The 25,000-nt window shown below is 43.0% G+C and overlaps 2 protein-coding genes across 4 annotated transcripts in view; both read right to left on the reverse strand.

Annotated features, from left to right (window-relative positions):
* LOC133556441 (gastrula zinc finger protein XlCGF57.1-like) overlaps positions 1–10,563 on the reverse strand; it is a 101,174-nt gene extending 90,611 nt beyond the window's left edge. The window contains exon 1 of the mRNA XM_061907437.1: positions 10,247–10,563. Within this exon, the coding sequence (XP_061763421.1) occupies positions 10,247–10,355 (109 nt within the window). The 5' untranslated portion in view covers positions 10,356–10,563. The remainder of the gene's footprint in view (positions 1–10,246) is intronic.
* LOC133553287 (zinc finger protein 239-like) overlaps positions 1–25,000 on the reverse strand; it is a 152,771-nt gene that overhangs the window by 126,845 nt on the left and 926 nt on the right. The window contains exons 2-3 of one of the 3 annotated variants that reach the window (XM_061901697.1): positions 19,955–20,075; positions 11,645–16,567 (exon numbers count right to left, since the gene is read on the reverse strand). The exons of 1 other annotated variant lie outside the window; for it this stretch is intronic. In XM_061901697.1, coding sequence (XP_061757681.1) covers positions 15,429–16,567; positions 19,955–20,075 — 1,260 coding nt within the window. In that variant the 3' untranslated portion in view covers positions 11,645–15,428. Of the gene's footprint in view, positions 1–11,644; positions 16,568–19,954; positions 20,076–25,000 lie in introns of those variants that run through there. One more of the 3 variants, XM_061901780.1, reaches the window with a different exon arrangement.

Genomic DNA, 25,000 nt, shown 5'->3' on the forward strand with positions numbered 1-25,000 from the left:
CCAGTCTTCTCTTCACACACTGATGTAGACATGTGGTCCAGTCTTCTCTTCACACACTGATGTAGACATGTGGTCCAGTCTTCTCTTCACACACTCGATGTAGACATGTGGTCCAGTCTTCTCTTCACACACCTGATGTAGACATGTGGTCCAGTCTTCTCTTCACACACCTGATGTAGACATGTGGTCCAGTCTTCTCTTCACACACCGATGTAGACATGTGGTCCAGTCTTCTCTTCACACACTGATGTAGACATGTGGTCCAGTCTTCTCTTCACACACGATGTAGACATGTGGTCCAGTCTTCTCTTCACACACCTGATGTAGACATGTGGTCCCAGTCTTCTCTTCACACACTGATGTAGACATGTGGTCCAGTCTTCTCTTCACACACGATGTAGACATGTGGTCCAGTCTTCTCTTCACACACTGATGTAGACATGTGGTCCAGTCTTCTCTTCACACACTGATGTAGACATGTGGTCCAGTCTTCTCTTCACACACTGATGTAGACATGTGGTCCAGTCTTCTCTTCACACACTGATGTAGACATGTGGTCCAGTCTTCTCTTCACACACTGATGTAGACATGTGGTCCAGTCTTCTCTTCACACACTGATGTAGACATGTGGTCCAGTCTTCTCTTCACACACTGATGTAGACATGTGGTCCAGTCTTCTCTTCACACACTGATGTAGACATGTGGTCCAGTCTTCTCTTCACACACTGATGTAGACATGTGGTCCAGTCTTCTCTTCACACACTGATGTAGACATGTGGTCCAGTCTTCTCTTCACACACTGATGTAGACATGTGGTCCAGTCTTCTCTTCACACACTGATGTAGACATGTGGTCCAGTCTTCTCTTCACACACTGATGTAGACATGTGGTCCAGTCTTCTCTTCACACACTGATGTAGACATGTGGTCCAGTCTTCTCTTCACACACCTGATGTAGACATGTGGTCCAGTCTTCTCTTCACACACTGATGTAGACATGTGGTCCAGTCTTCTCTTCACACACTGATGTAGACATGTGGTCCAGTCTTCTCTTCACACACTGATGTAGACATGTGGTCCAGTCTTCTCTTCACACACTGATGTAGACATGTGGTCCAGTCTTCTCTTCACACACTGATGTAGACATGTGGTCCAGTCTTCTCTTCACACACTGATGTAGACATGTGGTCCAGTCTTCTCTTCACACACTGATGTAGACATGTGGTCCAGTCTTCTCTTCACACACTGATGTAGACATGTGGTCCAGTCTTCTCTTCACACACTGATGTAGACATGTGGTCCAGTCTTCTCTTCACACACCGATGTAGACATGTGGTCCAGTCTTCTCTTCACACACCGATGTAGACATGTGGTCCAGTCTTCTCTTCACACACCGATGTAGACATGTGGTCCAGTCTTCTCTTCACACACTGATGTAGACATGTGGTCCAGTTTCTCTTCACACACGATGTAGACATGTGGTCCAGTCTTCTCTTCACACACTGATGTAGACATGTGGTCCAGTCTTCTCTTCACACACTGATGTAGACATGTGGTCCAGTCTTCTCTTCACACACTGATGTAGACATGTGGTCCAGTCTTCTCTTCACACACTGATGTAGACATGTGGTCCAGTCTTCTCTTCACACACTGAGTGTAGACATGTGGTCCAGTCTTCTCTTCACACACTGATGTAGACATGTGGTCCAGTCTTCTCTTCACACACTGATGTAGACATGTGGTCCAGTCTTCTCTTCACACACTGATGTAGACATGTGGTCCAGTCTTCTCTTCACACACTGATGTAGACATGTGGTCCAGTCTTCTCTTCACACACTGATGTAGACATGTGGTCCAGTCTTCTCTTCACACACTGATGTAGACATGTGGTCCAGTCTTCTCTTCACACACTGATGTAGACATGTGGTCCAGTCTTCTCTTCACACACTGATGTAGACATGTGGTCCAGTCTTCTCTTCACACACTGATGTAGACATGTGGTCCAGTCTTCTCTTCACACACTGATGTAGACATGTGGTCCAGTCTTCTCTTCACACACTGATGTAGACATGTGGTCCAGTCTTCTCTTCACACACTGATGTAGACATGTGGTCCAGTCTTCTCTTCACACACTGATGTAGAACATGTGGTCCAGTCTTCTCTTCACACACTGATGTAGACATGTGGTCCAGTCTTCTCTTCACACACTGATGTAGACATGTGGTCCAGTCTTCTCTTCACACACTGATGTAGACATGTGGTCCAGTCTTCTCTTCACACACTGATGTAGACATGTGGTCCAGTCTTCTCTTCACACACTGATGTAGACATGTGGTCCAGTCTTCTCTTCACACACTGATGTAGACATGTGGTCCAGTCTTCTCTTCACACACTGATGTAGACATGTGGTCCAGTCTTCTCTTCACACACTGATGTAGACATGTGGTCCAGTCTTCTCTTCACACACCGATGTAGACATGTGGTCCAGTCTTCTCTTCACACACTGATGTAGACATGTGGTCCAGTCTTCTCTTCACACACTGATGTAGACATGTGGTCCAGTCTTCTCTTCACACACTGATGTAGACATGTGGTCCAGTCTTCTCTTCACACACTGATGTAGACATGTGGTCCAGTCTTCTCTTCACACACTGATGTAGACATGTGGTCCAGTCTTCTCTTCACACACTGATGTAGACATGTGGTCCAGTCTTCTCTTCACACACTGATGTAGACATGTGGTCCAGTCTTCTCTTCACACACTGATGTAGACATGTGGTCCAGTCTTCTCTTCACACACTGATGTAGACATGTGGTCCAGTCTTCTCTTCACACACTGATGTAGACATGTGGTCCAGTCTTCTCTTCACACACTGATGTAGACATGTGGTCCAGTCTTCTCTTCACACACTGATGTAGACATGTGGTCCAGTCTTCTCTTCACACACTGATGTAGACATGTGGTCCAGTCTTCTCTTCACACACTGATGTAGACATGTGGTCCAGTCTTCTCTTCACACACTGATGTAGACATGTGGTCCAGTCTTCTCTTCACACACTCGATGTAGACATGTGGTCCAGTCTTCTCTTCACACACTGATGTAGACATGTGGTCCAGTCTTCTCTTCACACACTGATGTAGACATGTGGTCCAGTCTTCTCTTCACACACTGATGTAGACATGTGGTCCAGTCTTCTCTTCACACACCTGATGTAGACATGTGGTCCAGTCTTCTCTTCACACACTGATGTAGACATGTGGTCCAGTCTTCTCTTCACACACTGATGTAGACATGTGGTCCAGTCTTCTCTTCACACACTGATGTAGACATGTGGTCCAGTCTTCTCTTCACACACTGATGTAGACATGTGGTCCAGTCTTCTCTTCACACACTGATGTAGACATGTGGTCCAGTCTTCTCTTCACACACTGATGTAGACATGTGGTCCAGTCTTCTCTTCACACACTGATGTAGACATGTGGTCCAGTCTTCTCTTCACACACTGATGTAGACATGTGGTCCAGTCTTCTCTTCACACACTGATGTAGACATGTGGTCCAGTCTTCTCTTCACACACTGATGTAGACATGTGGTCCAGTCTTCTCTTCACACACTGATGTAGACATGTGGTCCAGTCTTCTCTTCACACACTGATGTAGACATGTGGTCCAGTCTTCTCTTCACACACTGATGTAGACATGTGGTCCAGTCTTCTCTTCACACACTGATGTAGACATGTGGTCCAGTCTTCTCTTCACACACTGATGTAGACATGTGGTCCAGTCTTCTCTTCACACACTGATGTAGACATGTGGTCCAGTCTTCTCTTCACACACCGATGTAGACATGTGGTCCAGTCTTCTCTTCACACACTGATGTAGACATGTGGTCCAGTCTTCTCTTCACACACTGATGTAGACATGTGGTCCAGTCTTCTCTTCACACACTGATGTAGACATGTGGTCCAGTCTTCTCTTCACACACTGATGTAGACATGTGGTCCAGTCTTCTCTTCACACACTGATGTAGACATGTGGTCCAGTCTTCTCTTCACACACTGATGTAGACATGTGGTCCAGTCTTCTCTTCACACACTGATGTAGACATGTGGTCCAGTCTTCTCTTCACACACTGATGTAGACATGTGGTCCAGTCTTCTCTTCACACACTGATGTAGACATGTGGTCCAGTCTTCTCTTCACACACTGATGTAGACATGTGGTCCAGTCTTCTCTTCACACACTGATGTAGACATGTGGTCCAGTCTTCTCTTCACACACCGATGTAGACATGTGGTCCAGTCTTCTCTTCACACACCGATGTAGACATGTGGTCCAGTCTTCTCTTCACACACCGATGTAGACATGTGGTCCAGTCTTCTCTTCACACACCGATGTAGACATGTGGTCCAGTCTTCTCTTCACACACTGATGTAGACATGTGGTCCAGTCTTCTCTTCACACACTGATGTAGACATGTGGTCCAGTCTTCTCTTCACACACTGATGTAGACATGTGGTCCAGTCTTCTCTTCACACACTGATGTAGACATGTGGTCCAGTCTTCTCTTCACACACTGATGTAGACATGTGGTCCAGTCTTCTCTTCACACACTGATGTAGACATGTGGTTCCAGTCTTCTCTTCACACACTGATGTAGACATGTGGTCCAGTCTTCTCTTCACACACTGATGTAGACATGTGGTCCAGTCTTCTCTTCACACACTGATGTAGACATGTGGTCCAGTCTTCTCTTCACACACGATGTAGACATGTGGTCCAGTCTTCTCTTCACACACTGATGTAGACATGTGGTCCAGTCTTCTCTTCACACACTGATGTAGACATGTGGTCCAGTCTTCTCTTCACACACTGATGTAGACATGTGGTCCAGTCTTCTCTTCACACACTGATGTAGACATGTGGTCCAGTCTTCTCTTCACACACTGATGTAGACATGTGGTCCAGTCTTCTCTTCACACACTGATGTAGACATGTGGTCCAGTCTTCTCTTCACACACTGATGTAGACATGTGGTCCAGTCTTCTCTTCACACACTGATGTAGACATGTGGTCCAGTCTTCTCTTCACACACTGATGTAGACATGTGGTCCAGTCTTCTCTTCACACACTGATGTAGACATGTGGTCCAGTCTTCTCTTCACACACTGATGTAGACATGTGGTCCAGTCTTCTCTTCACACACTGATGTAGACATGTGGTCCAGTCTTCTCTTCACACACTGATGTAGACATGTGGTCCAGTCTTCTCTTCACACACTGATGTAGACATGTGGTCCAGTCTTCTCTTCACACACTGATGTAGACATGTGGTCCAGTCTTCTCTTCACACACTGATGTAGACATGTGGTCCAGTCTTCTCTTCACACACTGATGTAGACATGTGGTCCAGTCTTCTCTTCACACACTGATGTAGACATGTGGTCCAGTCTTCTCTTCACACACTGATGTAGACATGTGGTCCAGTCTTCTCTTCACACACTGATGTAGACATGTGGTCCAGTCTTCTCTTCACACACTGATGTAGACATGTGGTCCAGTCTTCTCTTCACACACCGATGTAGACATGTGGTCCAGTCTTCTCTTCACACACCGATGTAGACATGTGGTCCAGTCTTCTCTTCACACACTGATGTAGACATGTGGTCCAGTCTTCTCTTCACACACTGATGTAGACATGTGGTCCAGTCTTCTCTTCACACACTGATGTAGACATGTGGTCCAGTCTTCTCTTCACACACTGATGTAGACATGTGGTCCAGTCTTCTCTTCACACACTGATGTAGACATGTGGGTCCAGTCTTCTCTTCACACACTGATGTAGACATGTGGTCCAGTCTTCTCTTCACACACCTGATGTAGACATGTGGTCCAGTCTTCTCTTCACACACAGATGTAGACATGTGGTCCAGTCTTCTCTTCACACACTGATGTAGACATGTGGTCCAGTCTTCTCTTCACACACTGATGTAGACATGTGGTCCAGTCTTCTCTTCACACACTGATGTAGACATGTGGTCCAGTCTTCTCTTCACACACTGATGTAGACATGTGGTCCAGTCTTCTCTTCACACACTGATGTAGACATGTGGTCCAGTCTTCTCTTCACACACTGATGTAGACATGTGGTCCAGTCTTCTCTTCACACACTGATGTAGACATGTGGTCCAGTCTTCTCTTCACACACTGATGTAGACATGTGGTCCAGTCTTCTCTTCACACACTGATGTAGACATGTGGTCCAGTCTTCTCTTCACACACTGATGTAGACATGTGGTCCAGTCTTCTCTTCACACACTGATGTAGACATGTGGTCCAGTCTTCTCTTCACACACTGATGTAGACATGTGGTCCAGTCTTCTCTTCACACACTGATGTAGACATGTGGTCCAGTCTTCTCTTCTCACACTGATGTAGACATGTGGTCCAGTCTTCTCTTCACACACCGATGTAGACATGTGGTCCAGTCTTCTCTTCACACACCTGATGTAGACATGTGGTCCAGTCTTCTCTTCACACACTGATGTAGACATGTGGTCCAGTCTTCTCTTCACACACTGATGTAGACATGTGGTCCAGTCTTCTCTTCACACACTGATGTAGACATGTGGTCCAGTCTTCTCTTCACACACTGATGTAGACATGTGGTCCAGTCTTCTCTTCACACACTGATGTAGACATGTGGTCCAGTCTTCTCTTCACACACTGATGTAGACATGTGGTCCAGTCTTCTCTTCACACACTGATGTAGACATGTGGTCCAGTCTTCTCTTCACACACTGATGTAGACATGTGGTCCAGTCTTCTCTTCACACACTGATGTAGACATGTGGTCCAGTCTTCTCTTCACACACTGATGTAGACATGTGGTCCAGTCTTCTCTTCACACACTGATGTAGACATGTGGTCCAGTCTTCTCTTCACACACTGATGTAGACATGTGGTCCAGTCTTCTCTTCACACACTGATGTAGACATGTGGTCCAGTCTTCTCTTCACACACTGATGTAGACATGTGGTCCAGTCTTCTCTTCACACACTGATGTAGACATGTGGTCCAGTCTTCTCTTCACACACTGATGTAGACATGTGGTCCAGTCTTCTCTTCACACACCTGATGTAGACATGTGGTCCAGTCTTCTCTTCACACACTGATGTAGACATGTGGTCCAGTCTTCTCTTCACACACTGATGTAGACATGTGGTCCAGTCTTCTCTTCACACACTGATGTAGACATGTGGTCCAGTCTTCTCTTCACACACTGATGTAGACATGTGGTCCAGTCTTCTCTTCACACACCTGATGTAGACATGTGGTCCAGTCTTCTCTTCACACACCGATGTAGACATGTGGTCCAGTCTTCTCTTCACACACCGATGTAGACATGTGGTCCAGTCTTCTCTTCACACACTGATGTAGACATGTGGTCCAGTCTTCTCTTCACACACTGATGTAGACATGTGGTCCAGTCTTCTCTTCACACACTGATGTAGACATGTGGTCCAGTCTTCTCTTCACACACTGATGTAGACATGTGGTCCAGTCTTCTCTTCACACACCGATGTAGACATGTGGTCCAGTCTTCTCTTCACACACCGATGTAGACATGTGGTCCAGTCTTCTCTTCACACACTGATGTAGACATGTGGTCCAGTCTTCTCTTCACACACTGATGTAGACATGTGGTCCAGTCTTCTCTTCACACACTGATGTAGACATGTGGTCCAGTCTTCTCTTCACACACTGATGTAGACATGTGGTCCAGTCTTCTCTTCACACACTGATGTAGACATGTGGTCCAGTCTTCTCTTCACACACTGATGTAGACATGTGGTCCAGTCTTCTCTTCACACACTGATGTAGACATGTGGTCCAGTCTTCTCTTCACACACTGATGTAGACATGTGGTCCAGTCTTCTCTTCACACACTGATGTAGACATGTGGTCCAGTCTTCTCTTCACACACCGATGTAGACATGTGGTCCAGTCTTCTCTTCACACACTGATGTAGACATGTGGTCCAGTCTTCTCTTCACACACTGATGTAGACATGTGGTCCAGTCTTCTCTTCACACACTGATGTAGACATGTGGTCCAGTCTTCTCTTCACACACTGATGTAGACATGTGGTCCAGTCTTCTCTTCACACACTGATGTAGACATGTGGTCCAGTCTTCTCTTCACACACTGATGTAGACATGTGGTCCAGTCTTCTCTTCACACACTGATGTAGACATGTGGTCCAGTCTTCTCTTCACACACCGATGTAGACATGTGGTCCAGTCTTCTCTTCACACACTGATGTAGACATGTGGTCCAGTCTTCTCTTCACACACTGATGTAGACATGTGGTCCAGTCTTCTCTTCACACACTGATGTAGACATGTGGTCCAGTCTTCTCTTCACACACTGATGTAGACATGTGGTCCAGTCTTCTCTTCACACACTGATGTAGACATGTGGTCCAGTCTTCTCTTCACACACTGATGTAGACATGTGGTCCAGTCTTCTCTTCACACACTGATGTAGACATGTGGTCCAGTCTTCTCTTCACACACTGATGTAGACATGTGGTCCAGTCTTCTCTTCACACACTGATGTAGACATGTGGTCCAGTCTTCTCTTCACACACTGATGTAGACATGTGGTCCAGTCTTCTCTTCACACACTGATGTAGACATGTGGTCCAGTCTTCTCTTCACACACTGATGTAGACATGTGGTCCAGTCTTCTCTTCACACACTGATGTAGACATGTGGTCCAGTCTTCTCTTCACACACTGATGTAGACATGTGGTCCAGTCTTCTCTTCACACACTGATGTAGACATGTGGTCCAGTCTTCTCTTCACACACTGATGTAGACATGTGGTCCAGTCTTCTCTTCACACACTGATGTAGACATGTGGTCCAGTCTTCTCTTCACACACTGATGTAGACATGTGGTCCAGTCTTCTCTTCACACACCGATGTAGACATGTGGTCCAGTCTTCTCTTCACACACCGATGTAGACATGTGGTCCAGTCTTCTCTTCACACACTGATGTAGACATGTGGTCCAGTCTTCTCTTCACACACTGATGTAGACATGTGGTCCAGTCTTCTCTTCACACACTGATGTAGACATGTGGTCCAGTCTTCTCTTCACACACTGATGTAGACATGTGGTCCAGTCTTCTCTTCACACACTGATGTAGACATGTGGTCCAGTCTTCTCTTCACACACTGATGTAGACATGTGGTCCAGTCTTCTCTTCACACACTGATGTAGACATGTGGTCCAGTCTTCTCTTCACACACTGATGTAGACATGTGGTCCAGTCTTCTCTTCACACACTGATGTAGACATGTGGTCCAGTCTTCTCTTCACACACTGATGTAGACATGTGGTCCAGTCTTCTCTTCACACACCGATGTAGACATGTGGTCCAGTCTTCTCTTCACACACCGATGTAGACATGTGGTCCAGTCTTCTCTTCACACACTGATGTAGACATGTGGTCCAGTCTTCTCTTCACACACTGATGTAGACATGTGGTCCAGTCTTCTCTTCACACACTGATGTAGACATGTGGTCCAGTCTTCTCTTCACACACTGATGTAGACATGTGGTCCAGTCTTCTCTTCACACACTGATGTAGACATGTGGTCCAGTCTTCTCTTCACACACTGATGTAGACATGTGGTCCAGTCTTCTCTTCACACACTGATGTAGACATGTGGTCCAGTCTTCTCTTCACACACTGATGTAGACATGTGGTCCAGTCTTCTCTTCACACACTGATGTAGACATGTGGTCCAGTCTTCTCTTCACACACTGATGTAGACATGTGGTCCAGTCTTCTCTTCACACACTGATGTAGACATGTGGTCCAGTCTTCTCTTCACACACTGATGTAGACATGTGGTCCAGTCTTCTCTTCACACACCGATGTAGACATGTGGTCCAGTCTTCTCTTCACACACTGATGTAGACATGTGGTCCAGTCTTCTCTTCACACACTGCACATCTCTTACTCTTCCACAACATCTCTTCTTTCACATCATTATTTATTTTGCTCTTCCACTTTCTTCATGTGACTTTTGCATTCTTTCATCTCCTCTGATGTGAACTCCACTGCCTTCTTCAAGCTAACAATCATGGCGGCTCTTTCTTTACTTTCTAATTTCGATTTTAAGGGCTTGATATTCAAATAGCTTTCAAATGACAAAACTTCAACTTACTCACCTTCATCTTTGGTCTTTATCTCCGTTGGTGATTTGCTGGAAGTTTCTGATTGTCTTTCACTTTCTCTTTGACATGACGTCACCATCTTAGCATAGCAGTAGTCGTCCATCTTCTATCACGTCTTCAATCTTCACTTCAGATATCGCTCCAAACTCAATGCACGTTTCGTGGCTTTGGGAAATACGAATTGAGATATTTGTTGCTATATTTGCTGTGAATCATATGACTTTAAGATCGTGAATTCGAAAATTCTCCGAACAACCATAGCATGCGGTCCTCGTCTTTTTGCTTTGCTTCAATACATTTGCGCATGCGCTAGAGGTCAGACACTTCCGTTTCCTACTCCTCAGCAGTTTTTTTTTTAAAGGCATTTTAATCTGGTTCTAAAGCAATGGTTTGCAAAAGTATCTCACATTAAATAATCGACAACTACTCTTTGAAAATAAAATTAAAAAAATATATATATACAAGCACGTGCACAGACATTTTCGATGGCTGTTGTTCAAACCAGAAAAATGGTCATACATCGAAGAAAATAGATCAAACAATGTAAATACTACAAGAAACAGAAATATTTTTCCACCCACTTAGTTGTTTTAGTTAAAAACCTTTAGAAAGTCAGATCATGACTCTGAATAAAGAAGAAAAGCCCTAAGAGTGTAGATCTCCACCAGGACCAATCCTATTGTTCACCTGCTACTAAATTGTGTGCCATCTCATGTGTATCGTGTGCTGCTATGACAATAAACTTCCATGAATCCTGTAAAACAGCAGACAGTTAGTAATATGGTTTCACATCAAAATGTTGGTGAAACTGCTCATTTCTACCTGGCGATAGGTGGCTCTAACTGTAGTGCTAATCACTCACCAGCAGAAAGCCCTCATCGCACTGCTAATCAATAACTACCATCTTAGGCACTTAACATCACTAATCACCAGTTAACAAATGTCAACTATCTTAAATGCAAACATGAAAACAAGACACATTAACGTCTTTCCCCATTACAAACATCATAACACAACCTAAACTTATATAAACACATTACTGTCTGAGCATATAAGATATTCAATTATGTTGCAATTTATTATATTGCAATTAGCCATGTGATTAAGATCGGCACGGTCTGACCAATCACAAGTCAGTAGGAGCTGCTTTGTTCTCGTGTTTGGAGAAAGCGGAAGAGCGATTGTCAGCCTGACATTGATGTGTCTCTGAGAACTGAACACATTTTTACAACTTATAACAAAATGTGTTTATACAGTAACCTGCTCACATGAGTCAGATTACAGCAGGGCTGTCAAACTCATTTTAGCTCAGGGGCCACATGAAGGAAAATCTATTTCCACGTGGGCGGGTAAAATCATGGCATGATCACTTAAAAACACGACTACGACAAATTCAGATTATTTTCTTTATTTTACTTTGGTCAAAAACAGAACAAACACATTCTGAAAATGTACATATCACAAATAATCATCTTTTTTAATTTTTTTTTTATGGTTGAAAAAAACTAAAGAAGAAATCACATTCCTTAATATAAACATCCCAATGAAACTGCAAACTGGTATTCTTGGGGCTCTCCATCAATTTAGTAACGTGTCATCAAAGAGTAAAAATGCATTTCTTATAGCTCGGTTGGTAGAGTGGCCGTGCCAGCAACTTGAGGGTTGCAGGTTCGATTCCCGCTTCCGCCATCCTAGTCACTGCCGTTGTGTCCTTGGGCAAGACACTTTACCCACCTGCTCCCAGTGCCACCCACACTGGTTTAAATGTAAAAATTAGATATTGGGTTTCACTCTGTAAAGCGCTTTGAGTCACTAGAGAAAAGCGCTATATAAATATAGTTCACTTCAATATGCATAATAACAAAAAGGGTATTACTTAAAAAAAAAAAAGGATAGTTGTTGATAGTCCAACTCATACTGACAAGTATACACAAGCTACGGGGGACGGCATGGCGAAGTTGGTAGAGTGGCTGTGCCAGCAATCTGAGGGTTACTGGTTCAATCCCCACCTTCTACCATCCTAGTCATGTCCGTTGTGTCCTTGGGCAAGACGCTTCACCCTTGCTCCTGATGTGTCCTGGTGAGCGCCTTGCATGGCAGCTCCCGCCGTCAGTGTGTGAATGTGTGTGTGAATGTGGAAATAATATCAAAGCGCCTTGGGCTCCTTAAAAAAAGGGGGTAGAAAAGTGCTATACAAGTACAACCCATTTACCATTTAGCTATCTAGATGATCCATCCATCCATCCATTTTCTACCGCTTATTCCCTTTCGGGGTCGCGGGGGGCGCTGGCGCCTATCTCAGCTACAATCGGGCGGAAGGCGGGGTACACCGTGGACAAGTCGCCACCTCATCGCAGGGCCAACACAGATAGACAGACAACATTCACACTCACATTCACACACTAGGGACCATTTAGTGTTGCCAATCAACCTATCCCCAGGTGCACGTCTTTGTAGGTGGGAGGGGCCTATCCCCAGGTGCATGTCTTTGGAGGTGGGAGGGGCCTATCCCCAGGTGCATGTCTCTGGAAGTGGGAGGAAGCCGGAGTACCCGGAGGGAACCCACGCATTCACGGGGAGAACATGCAAACTCCACACAGAAAGATCCCGAGCCTGGATTTGAACCCAGGACTGCAGGAACTTCGTATTGTGAGGCAGACGCACTAACCCCTCTGCCACCGTGAAGCCCTATCTAGATGATATCAGTAGAAAAAACTGCATTTAGTTTAGATAATTTTGAGTCATATATTGGAATATGGCAGGGGTAGGGAACCTGTGGCTCTAGAGCCAGATGTGGCTCTTTTGATGACTGCATCTGGCTCTCAGATCAATCTTAGCTGACATTGCTTAACACGATAATTATGAATAATTCCGCTGGAATTCACAGTGCTAAAAATAAAGTTCAAAATATTAAACATTCTCATGCATTTAAATCCATCCATCCGTTTCCTACCGCACCTGTTCAAGAAGTCGCATTAATGGTAAGAAGTATTTTATGTCACGATCGGGGTCGTTCTCCCAGGAAGGCAGACAGACTACTTGGGACATGGCATTTAGGTAAAAACATGATTTAATTTTAACTAAAAAAAAAGATACAAACAAAAATCGCTCACAGCGGAGGCACAACTTGGAAGAAGAAAGCTAACGCATAAACAGACTATGAACATAAATCAAACAAAACTTACTTGGCATGGCATGAAGCACGAAACTATGGCAAGGCATGAAACAAGTCAGCACAGAGCAAGAAAAGATCACATTGACGCCAGGGCGACTGACTGGCAAAGACAAGCTTAAATACTGCCTCTGATTAGTGCTCGGGAAGCAGGTGAGCGGGGGTTTTGTCCACCAGAGACAGGTGGACAAAACGAGTAACCAAGGAAACCAAGAAAAACAGGAACTTAAAGAGTCCAAAAGACAAACAGCACATGGCCAAACAAAAACATGATCAACAGACATGACATTTGATTTATTATTGGTTAGCTTCAGAATAACGATGTTATGAAAAAGACTAAAAGACTTATTATACTCTAAAAATGTCGGTTTTACTTAAAAATGCACGCATTTAGTTGTATTCAGTGTTGAAGAAATATGATATGGCTCTCACGGAAATACATTTTGAAATATTTGGCTTTCATGGCTCTCTCAGCCAAAAAGGTTCCCGACCCCTGGAATATGGGATCCATTATTTATATTTGTTTTAAGTATCAAATGAACCAAAATAATACTTATTATATATTTGAAATATTGGACAGAGTGTGTTGTCAAGCTTATGAGATGCGATGCAAGTGTAAACCACTCTGACACTATTGTTCATTTTTTAAATTTTTTTGTATTAATGTTTTTAATGATAATATCCATCCATCCATTTCCTACCGCTTATTCCCCTTTGGGGTTGCGATGGGCGCTGTTGCCTATCTCAGCTACAATCGGGCGGAATCCCTCATTGATAATATCAATAAGGGATTTTTAATCACTGTTATTTTGAAATTCTTACTAATATTGCTAATATTAATTTTTTTCCCACTACTTTTGGATTTTACCGTGTCATGTTTTGTGTGTCCTCAATTGCTCTGTTTATTGCAGTTCTGAGTGTTGCTGGGTTGGGTTTGGTATTGGAATTGGATTGCATTGTTTTGTTGGATTGGTTATTAAATTAATTTAAAAAAAATCATCTTGACAAAACCCTTCAAGTTAGTTGAACATTTAGAAGGGAAAAAAGGTGCCTTTTAAAAAAACACATTGAACTTAAAATAAATCTCAGTGTTTCTACAAAGCAATTCAACTTTAAGTCACAGCCCATCTAGGATGGAACAAAAAAAATAAAAAAGCGCAAATAAAAAATATTCTATGTTTGGACTACCTCCTTTGTCATTTCCACAAATGCCCACTTTACCGTGTACCTCTTGCTTGGTATACTTGCTCGCCCCTTGCTTGCCTAACAGAATTGCTATTGCGACATCCAGTGGACACATTTAAAATAGCAGTTTCTTTCATTAAAAAATGCAGCTGAATTTTACACTTCGCAAACTCATCTCGCGGGCCGGATTGAACCTGTTATGTCCGAATGTCGAGGGAGGTGGGGGTTGGGTTGTGGGTGTTGGGGGTTAATTGTTCACATGTCTCTGATTTGCACATCAATCAGTCTGAGGAGTAAACGTTGGCACTTTTTATGCAAACAGTTACCCAGCATCACTTATGCGTCAACATTATTTTTGATACATCTCAACTTTGCAGTGAAAAAGGTTGTAGTGCAGGTTTTTGACCCTGTACACAAACTTAATACATGAGGCCCCAGGTCCCTGGACTGAAGAAGGAGTAACCAAGCACTTGAAGCATCATCCATCTTACTGTTCAGGAAGGTTTCAGATTCAGAGAAGACATGGGGTCATGAGTGGATAATATTATGCTCCAAATAATCCAAGTTAGTATGAACACATCAGATATTTGTGAAAGAAGCAGTGAGGAGGTCCTGGGTAGGGTGGATATCACCACATATGAGCAACATACCACAAACTAAACAGCTAATTGCTTATTTTCCTTTTGTGTGTTCTTCTGTGTTTTACTGTGTCTGCATTATGTGGGAACCTTTTACAGCACACTGAACAACTAAATGTTCTTCCTCATGTGTCGCCACAAAGAGCTGTGTTGAGGAAAGCTTTTACAACAAACTGAACAATTAAACGGTCTTAGTCCTGTGTGTTCTCATGTGTCGAGTCAATATTCTCTTAACAGAAAAGCTTTTCCCACAAACTGAACACTTATATGGCTTTTCATATGTGTGTGTTCTCATGTGTTCAATCAAACTGCCCTTAAAAGAAAATCTTTTGCCACAAACTGAACAGCTAAATGGTTTTTCACCTGTGTGACTCCTCATGTGCTCCATCAGATATCTCTTGACAGAACAACTCTTGCCACAAACTGAACATTTAAATGGTTTTTCACCTGTGTGTGTTCTCATGTGTTCAATCAAACTGCCCTTAAAAGAAAAGATGTTCCCACAAATTGAACAATTGAATGGTTTTTCACCTGTGTGTGTTCTCATGTGTTGAGTCAAAGAGAAATTTTGAGAAAAGCTTTTGCCACAAACTGAACAATTAAATGGTTTTTCTCCTGTGTGTGTTCTCATGTGTTGAGTCAAAGAGCTTTTTTGAGAAAAGCTGTTGCCACACACTGAACAATTAAATGGTTTTTCACCTGTGTGCGTTTTCATGTGTTCAGTCAGATATCTCTTAACAGAAAAGTTGTTGCCACAAACTGAACAATTAAATGGTTTTTCACCTGTGTGTATTCTCATGTGTTGAGTCAAAGAGGTATTTTGAGAAAAGCTTTTCCCACAAACTGAACAAATAAATGTATTTTTACTTGTCTGTGTTCTCATATGTTGAGTCAAATCGCAATTTTTAGTAAAACTTTCAGCACAAACTGAGCAGCTCAAATATGTTTTACCTCTCTTCTTTGAAGAGCATTCAGAGTGTTTGTTGTCAGTGTGAGTCCTCATATCACCTTCACAGTCTGTATCGCTGCTCAAAGGTTCTTCAACCTCGTCTTCAGCCTCACTAACTGATAGTGGAGCTAAGAGGTTGTCTACTTGTGGTTTCTCTTCATCATCTTCAGTCTTCACAGAGACAACAGTCAGTGGAAACTTGGTGTAATCAGCTTCCTCTCGTCCTAGAAGACACTCTCCCTCCTGAGTGATGCAGAGTTCCTCCTCTTCCTTTTTAATGCAGGGTTGTTGTGGAGTCTCCTGCTTCAAAGTGGAGCTCCCCCCTGACTGAGGGGAAACTTTTTCCCGATTACCGATCAGCTGCTGGACGTCTGCAAGACACAAACAACAAAAACACACTTTATTATTATATGTATTGTGTGTGTGTGTAGTATAGGTTGTACGGTATCACCATGGGTTCAAAAAGGACCTACGCTAACGCCACGCTACTGGGAACTGTAGTTAAGCTACATAGCGTCGCTACTTGTTGTGCACTACTGCCCATCACTGATTCTAACTTCTAAATAAACACTAGCAAAAGCCAGTAATGGGGATTCACTCTATTTCGCCTACAAAAAATATCCAACGGCTTCCAACAACTGTTTGTATGCACGCTGTAAGTGTACATGTAATGTGATAACAGGCACAATCATTATAACATGTAATATTTACGTATTTTCAAAATCTTTTTTTTTATAATTTCAAGCAAACGGTGGTGCAATATTTTTACGTACACATCACAATGTTCGCTATTTCCTTCAACAACACCACCAACTATTATTAATAAAGGCAGACTTCATGAGTGCCATCGTAGAAGACTTTGGAACAAATTATGATCCAGAACTTTATATTTTTGAACCTGAATATAAGGAGGATGATCGACAAATTATAGAAGCTGAGTGATAAGCATATGAAGCAATAAGCACTATTGCTAATAAAGACAATATTACTACATCCGATCTTGATTAATATCACTTTTTTTTTTACATTTATTTAAAGGTAGATTGTCCCGTGCGGGATAACAGCAAGTACAGTTGCATCCCTACTATTTACTAGCACAGTATCTTGTAACAGACATTTCCGCCATGTTTGATGGAGGTAATATATGCTCACAGTTGACAACTGTCCTTTTGTTCATTTCTATAATTGTGTTTACTAGAGATGTAACTGTACAGGTAACCCACGCTTCGGTCCGTACCTGGTTGAGGGACCACAGTTTGTTTGTTTTCTGTACATTTTGTGGAGGTAAAGAGAAAAAAACCTTTTTCTTCTCAAAATGATTAAAGGGGAACATTATCACCGGACCTATGTAAGCGTCAATCCAGATTGTTATAGGCGCAAAGTTCAAAAGCCAGCATCTGTGATGGTATGGGGGTGTATTAGTGCCCAAGGCATGGGTAACTTACACATCTGTGAAGGCACCATTAATGCTGAAAGGTACATACAGGTTTTGGAGCAATATATGTTGTCATCCAAGCAACGTTATCATGGACGCCCCTGCTTATTCCAGCAAGACAAGTGTTACAACATTGTGGCTTCGTGAAAAAAGAGTGCGGGTACTTTCCTGGCCCGCCTGCAGTCCAGACCTGTCTACCATCAAAAATGTGTGGCACAATATGAAGTGTAAAATAAGACAGCAGAGCCCCCGGACTGTTGAACGACTGAAGCTCTACATAAAACAAGAATGGGAAAGAATTCCACTTTTAAAGCTTCAACAATTAGTTTCCTCAGTTCCCAAACGTTTATTGAGTGTTGTTAAAAGAAAAGGTGATGTAACACAGTGGTGAACATGCCCTTTCCCAACTACTTTGGCAAGTGTTGCAGCCATGGAATTCTAAGTTAATTATTAATTGCAAAAAAAATTAAAGTTTATGAGTTTGAACATCAAATATCTTGTCTTCATGGGGCATTCAATGGAATATGGGTAGAAATGGAATTGCAAATCATTGTATTCCGTTTATATTTACATCTAACACAATTTCCCAACTCATATGGAAACAGAGTTTGTATATCGCCCAGCCGTACTTATTATTACCTCCCTGCTTGGCACTCAGCATCAAGGGTTGGAATTGGGGGTTAAATCACCAAAAATGATTCCCAGGCGCGGCACCACTGCTGCCTACTGCTCTCCTCATCTCCCAGGAGGCGATCGAGGGTGATGGGTCAAATGCGGAGAATAATTTCGCCACTTCTAGTGTGTGTGTGACAATCATTGGTACTTCAACTTTAACTTTATCACCCTAATTATCTTTTGTGTTTTTGCAGTCTGTGTGCTGCCCTGCTTGCGGGCTACGATAGAGAGAATGATCAACTCCACTTTTGGGGCTAGCAGCCAATTTATCCTAATTAGGCATCCCGGAAGGGGTCCAACAAGGGGTGAGTATGTGCTCCTGCAACGCCAAGGCAGTGAGGATCTTGGCCCTGACCAGCAGTTTATATTTTGTGTTGAACTCTTAAAGGGGAACATTATCACAATTTCAAAAGGGTTAAAAACAATAAAAATCATTTCCCAGTGGTTTGTTTTATTTTTCGAAGTTTTTTTCAAAATTTTACACCTCCCGGAATATCCCTAAAAACAGCTTTAAAGTGCCTATTTTTGGCTATCTTCGAAACCACTATCCATTTCCCTGTGATGTCACACAGTGCTGCCAATACAAACAACATGGCGGTTACCACAGCAAGATATAGTGACATTAGCTCGGATTCAGACTCGGATTTCAGCGACTTAAGCGATTCAACAGATTACGCATGTATTGATACAGATGGTCGGAGTATGGAGGCTGATAGCGAAAACGAAATTGAAGAAGAAATTGAAGCTATTGAGCGAATAGCTATTGATGCTATTCGGCCATAGCATGGGTGTACCTAATGAAGTGGCCCATAGCATGGCTGCCTTATTAGCATCGCCGGTAAAATGTGCGGACCAAACGATCAGGACTTTGGCATCTTGTGACACTGGAGCAACTTAAATCCGTCGATTGGTAAGTGTTTGTTTCGCATTAAATGTGGGTATCTCGTTTCAAATGTACATACAGCTAGCGTAAATAGCATGTTAGCATCGATTAGCGAAGCATTTTAGCATCGATTAGCTGGCAGTCATGCCGTGACCAAATATGTCACAACATCCACCTTTGTGATTTCGTTGACTTAATCGTTGCAAATGCATCTGCAGGTTATCCATACATCTCTGTGCCATGTCTGTCTTAGCATCGCTGGTCAAATGTGAAGACACTGGCAAATTCAATGGGGGTCTGGCGGGAGATTTCTTGCCAGTGGTGCAACTTGAATCCCTCCCTGTTAGTGTTGTTACACCCTCCGACAACACACCGACGAGGCATGATGTCTCCAAGGTTCCAAAAAATAGTCAAAAAAACGGAAAATAACAGAGCTGAGACCCGGTGTTTGTAATGTGTTGAAAATGAAAAAGGCGGCAGTGTTACCTCGGCGACGTCACATTCTGACATCATCGCCTCCAGCGCGATAAACAGAAAGGCGTTTAATTCGCCAAAATTCGCCCATTTAAAGTTCGGAAATCGGTTAAAAAAATATATGGTCTTTTTTCTGCACCATCAAGGTATATATTGACGCTTACATAGGTCTGCTGATAATGTTCCCCTTTAAAAAAATGTTAAGATATATATGTGCTTAGAATAGGTCGTGCAACTAATCATAACCTCTAAGTTCCAGTTGGAACTGGGTCCAAGTCCAAGCATACGCACATTCACTCTCATCGCCCTCATTCTTGCCACTGTTGAGGTGGCTTCTTTGTCGAGGTCTGAAGGACAACACCAGATGTGAAGTCGGAGTCCAGGAAGGAGAACGCTGAGGAAGATTCCACGCCTGGAAGCAGACACCTCATTGCATATTCATTAGGGATGACCGATAATATCAGACCACTGATATTATCGGCCTATAAATGCTTTAAAATGTAATATCGGAAATTATCGGGATCGGTTTCAAAAAGTAAAATTCATGACTTTTTAAAACGCTGCTGTGTACACGGACGTAATAAACCTTAAAGGGGAACATTATCACAATTTCAAAAAGGTTAAAAACAATAAAAATCAGTTCCCAGTGGCTTGTTTTATTTTTTTGAAGTTTTTTTTTAATTTTTACCAGTCTCCGAATATCCCTAAATAAAGCTTTAAAGTGCCTTATTTTCGTCTCTCTGCGAAGACACTGGCCATTTCCCTGTGACGTCACACAGTGCTGCCAATGTAAACAAACAATGGGAATACCACAGCAAGATATAGTGACATTAGCTCGGATTCAAACTCGGATTTCAGCGACTTAAGCGTTTTAACAGATTACGCATGTATTGAAACGGATGGTTGGAGTATGAAAATATTGAAGAAGAAACTGAAGCTATTAAACAAATAGCTATTGACGCTATTCATAGCCATAGCATGGCCGAATAGCTGCGTTAGCATCGCCAGTAAAATGTGCGGACCAAACGATCAGGACTTTCGCATCTTTTCACACTGGAGCAACTTAAATCCGTCGATTGGTAAGTGTTTTTTTCGCATTAAATGTGGGTGGAAGGAAACGTAATATAGTTGCAAATGCATCTGCAGGTTATCCATACATTCTGTGCCATGTCTGCCTTAGCACCGCCGGTAAATAGCATGTTTGCGTAGATTAGCGTAGCATGTTAGCATCGATTAGCTGGCAGTCACGCCGCAACCAAATATGTCTGATTAGCACATAAGTCAACATCAACAAAACTCACCTTTGTGATTTTGTTGACTTTATCGTTGCAAATGCATCTGCAGGTTATCCATACATCTCTGTGCCATGTCTGCTTTAGCATCGCCGGTACAATGTGGAGACACTCCGACACATTCAATGGGGGTCTGGCGGCAGACACTTTGGCATCTTGGGGCCAGTGGTGCAACTTGAATCCCTCCCTGTTAGTGTTGTTACACCCTCCGACAACACACCGACGAGGCATGATGTCTCCAAGGTTCCAAACAATAGTCAAAAAAACAGAAAATAACAGAGCTGAGACCCGGTGTTTGTAATGTGTTGAAAATGAAAATGGTGGGTGTGTTACCTCGGCGACGTCACATTCTGACGTCATCGCCTCCAGAGCGATTAACAGAAAGGCGTTTAATTCGCCAAAATTCACCCATTTAGAGTTCGGAAATCGGTTCAAAAAATAGATGGTCTTTTTTCTGCACCATCAAGGTATATATTGACGCTTACATAGGTCTGCTGATAATGTTCCCCTTTAAAGGCACTTCCTTTACGTGCCGGCCCAGTCACATAATATCCACGGCTTTTCACACACACAAGTGAATGCAATGCATACTTGGTCAACAGCTATACAGGTCACACATTGTAACATTGTTACAAATATGCGCCACACTAGGGCAGGGTGATATATCGATATACGCGATATATCGTGGTTTTGTCTCTGTGCGATATAGAAAATGACTACATGGTGATATTGGAGTATACGTTCTCACGCCGTTGCTTTTAGCTGCTGGCCTTACACTACAGGCTCTTCCCACTCCTTCTTGTGTCTCCTTCTCACAGGCAGCAAGCACACCCTCTTACATACGTCACATACAGATACGCCTTCACCCAGCAGAGAGGTAACAGACTTGGTAACATTAGCTGTGATGCTAGCAGGGCCGTGCGAGTGGTAATACGAGAGAAAGAAGGTGCGAATGAAGGAAGAATTAATTCCCAAGAAAAACAGCAGGGGATCCATCTTCTGGCGGTGGTTTGGCTTCAAGCGGGAAAATGTCGACTAGACAACTTTAATTTGTCAAGTGTGGGGCCCCAAGTGTTGCTACTAAAAGTAGCATTACTGCTAATATGTAGCATCGTTTGAAAAGTCACCTGCTAATAACTTTAATAAATGCAGTTTTGGTCAATTGACTTAGTTGTGATTTCCTTCTCTGCATGAATGTTTAAAAAGTAGCATATATTAATGCAGTATGAAGAAGAATGTTTGAATGTAGACACATAGAATCATCATACTGCTGGGATTATATGCATCAAGTGTTCATTCAAGGCTAAGGCAAAATATCGAGACATATATATAATGTATCGTGACATGGACTAAAAATATCAAGATATTAAAAAAAGGCCATATCGCCTAGCCTTACGCCACACTGTGAACCCACACCAAACAAGAATGACAAAACACATTTCGGGAGAACATCCGCACCGTAACACAACATAAACACAACAGAAAAAAGTACCCAGAATTCCTTGCAGCACTAACTCTTACGGGATGCTAAAATATAAACTCCAAATGCCAACCACCTCAACTTCCTTCGATGTCTCAAATTCCAAGCTGCTGTTTTGAGGCATGTTAAAAAAATTAAAAAAAAAGCAATTTGTGACTAATAAATATGGCAGTGCCATGTTGGCATTTTTTTCCATAACTTGAGTTGATTTATTTTTGGAAAACCTTGTTACATTGTTTAATGCATCCAGAGGGGCATCACAACAAAAATAGGCATAACAATGAGTTAATGTATGTATGTATCGGTATTGGTTGATAATAGTAATTGGTAATTAAGAGTTGGACAATGTGGAGAGGTGGAGCCGACAGTCCGACAGAGAAGTAGGGCACGCTGGAGCCCGGACCAAGATGGCGGCGAGGAAGCGGGGACGGCGAGCGAGCGGCGAGGTGGGGCGTGCCGGGAGCGACGCCGGAATCGAGATCAGGTGCATGGATCGCGCACCTGGATACGGTTAATGAATCCTCTCGCACTGTGTAAAAGGGCGGCAGCCGTGAACGTCGGGGAGAGAGGTGGAGAAACAACGAAGGAACGAGGGGGACAGACGACAACACAAGCAGCAGCGCATGCAACCCGGAAGAGAGCCAGAGCAAGAGGCAGACGCCGACAACGGGGAAGGCTGAAAAGCTTCACGCAAAAAGCCTATTGAAAAATAAATAGGTCTACACATGCTCAAATGCATGTCCTTCCTTGGTGGTCCCTGGAACCCGCACGACGGCTTGAGACCGTCACAGACAATATCGGCAAAAAGCCCTCATCGGACACCTTAACATTCATACATTGTGATATGTATTTTAAGAGCGTGTCCGGACGGCCCTGCGTAAGTTGCCTTGTTGAATGCTACTCGGGACAGATAGCGCTCAGACAAATTGTATTAGAATTATATCCAATAGGGAATAAATACTTCAGTTTTTAAAGGGGAACATTATCACCAAACCTATGCAAGCGTCAATATATACCTTGATGTTGCAGAAAAAAGACCATGTATTTTTTTAACCGATTTCCGAACTCTAAATGGGTGAATTTTGGCAAATTAAACGCCTTTCTGTTTATCGGTCTTTTAGTGATGACGTCAGAACGTGACGTCACCGAGGTAACACACCCACCATTTTCATTTTCACATTACAAACACCGGGTCTCAGCTCTGTTATTTTCCGTTTTTCGTCGGTGTGTTGTCGGAGGGTGTAACAACACTAACAGGGAGGGATTCAAGTTGCACCACTGGCAAGAAATCTGCCGCCAGACCCCCATTGAATGTACCAGAGTGTCTTCACATTTGACCGGCGATGCTAAGACAGACATGGCACAGAGATGTATGGATAACCTGCAGATTAAGTCAACGAAATCACAAAGGTGAGTTTTGTTGATGTTGTTGACTTATGTGCTAATCAGACATATTTGGTCACGGCATGACTGCCGGCTAATTGATGCTAACATGCTATACTAATCGATGCTAACATGCTATTTACGCTAGCTGTATGTACATTTGAAACTAGATACCCACATTTAATGCGAAACAAACACTTACCAATCGACGGATTTAAGTTGCTCCAGTGTCACAAGATGCGAAAGTCCTGATCGTTTGGTCCGCACATTTTACCGGCGATGCTAACCCTAACCCATGCTATGGGCCACTTCATTAGGCACACCCACGCTATGGCCGAATAGCATCAATAGCTATTCGCTCAATAGCTTCAATTTCTTCTTCAATTTCGTTTTCGCTATCTGCCTCCATACTCCGACCATCTGTTTCAATACATACGTAATCTGTTGAATCGCTTAAGCCGCTGAAATCTGAGTCTGAATCCGAGTTAATGTCGCTATATCTTGTTGTGGTAACCGCCATGTTGTTTGTATTGGCAGCCCTGTGTGACGTCACAGGGAAATGGATAGTGGTTTCGAAGATAGCGAAAATAAGGCACTTCAAAGCTTTATTTAGGGATATTCCGGGACGGGTAAAATTTTGAAAAAAACTTTAAAAAATACAACAGATTTTTATTGTTTTTAACCCTTTTGAAATTGTGATAATGTTCCCCTTTAAGTTTGTACATCGTGTCCACTTTACTATAAAAATGGGAGCCATTACCTCCCTGATTGGCACTCAGCATCAAGGGTTGGAATTGGGGGTTAAATCACCAAAAATGATTCCCGGGCGCGGCTACCGCTGCTGCCCACTGCTCCCCTCACCTCCCAGGGGGTGATCAAGGGTGATGGGTCAAACGCGGACAATAATTTTGCCACACCTAGTGTGTGTGTGACTATCATTGCAACTTTAACTTGAACTTTCAACATCTTCTGGCTCCAGATTAAACAAATAAGACGACAGTACCAACACTTGAAACAAGTTTAATGATCATTTCAAGGACAAAATGTTGTCATCCACAGACTCAAAAATGATTTCAACAAAAATAGTTTTTTAGTACAAACTTTGCAGACACAAACAAAAAGTGTGTTTGAAAAATATTTACATGTAAAAATGCCTTTTCCTGATTAAATTAGTGGGTGTGT

Source organism: Nerophis ophidion, linkage group LG01, assembly GCF_033978795.1.
Source record: "Nerophis ophidion isolate RoL-2023_Sa linkage group LG01, RoL_Noph_v1.0, whole genome shotgun sequence".
In the NCBI taxonomy this organism is placed as follows: domain Eukaryota; kingdom Metazoa; phylum Chordata; class Actinopteri; order Syngnathiformes; family Syngnathidae; genus Nerophis; species Nerophis ophidion.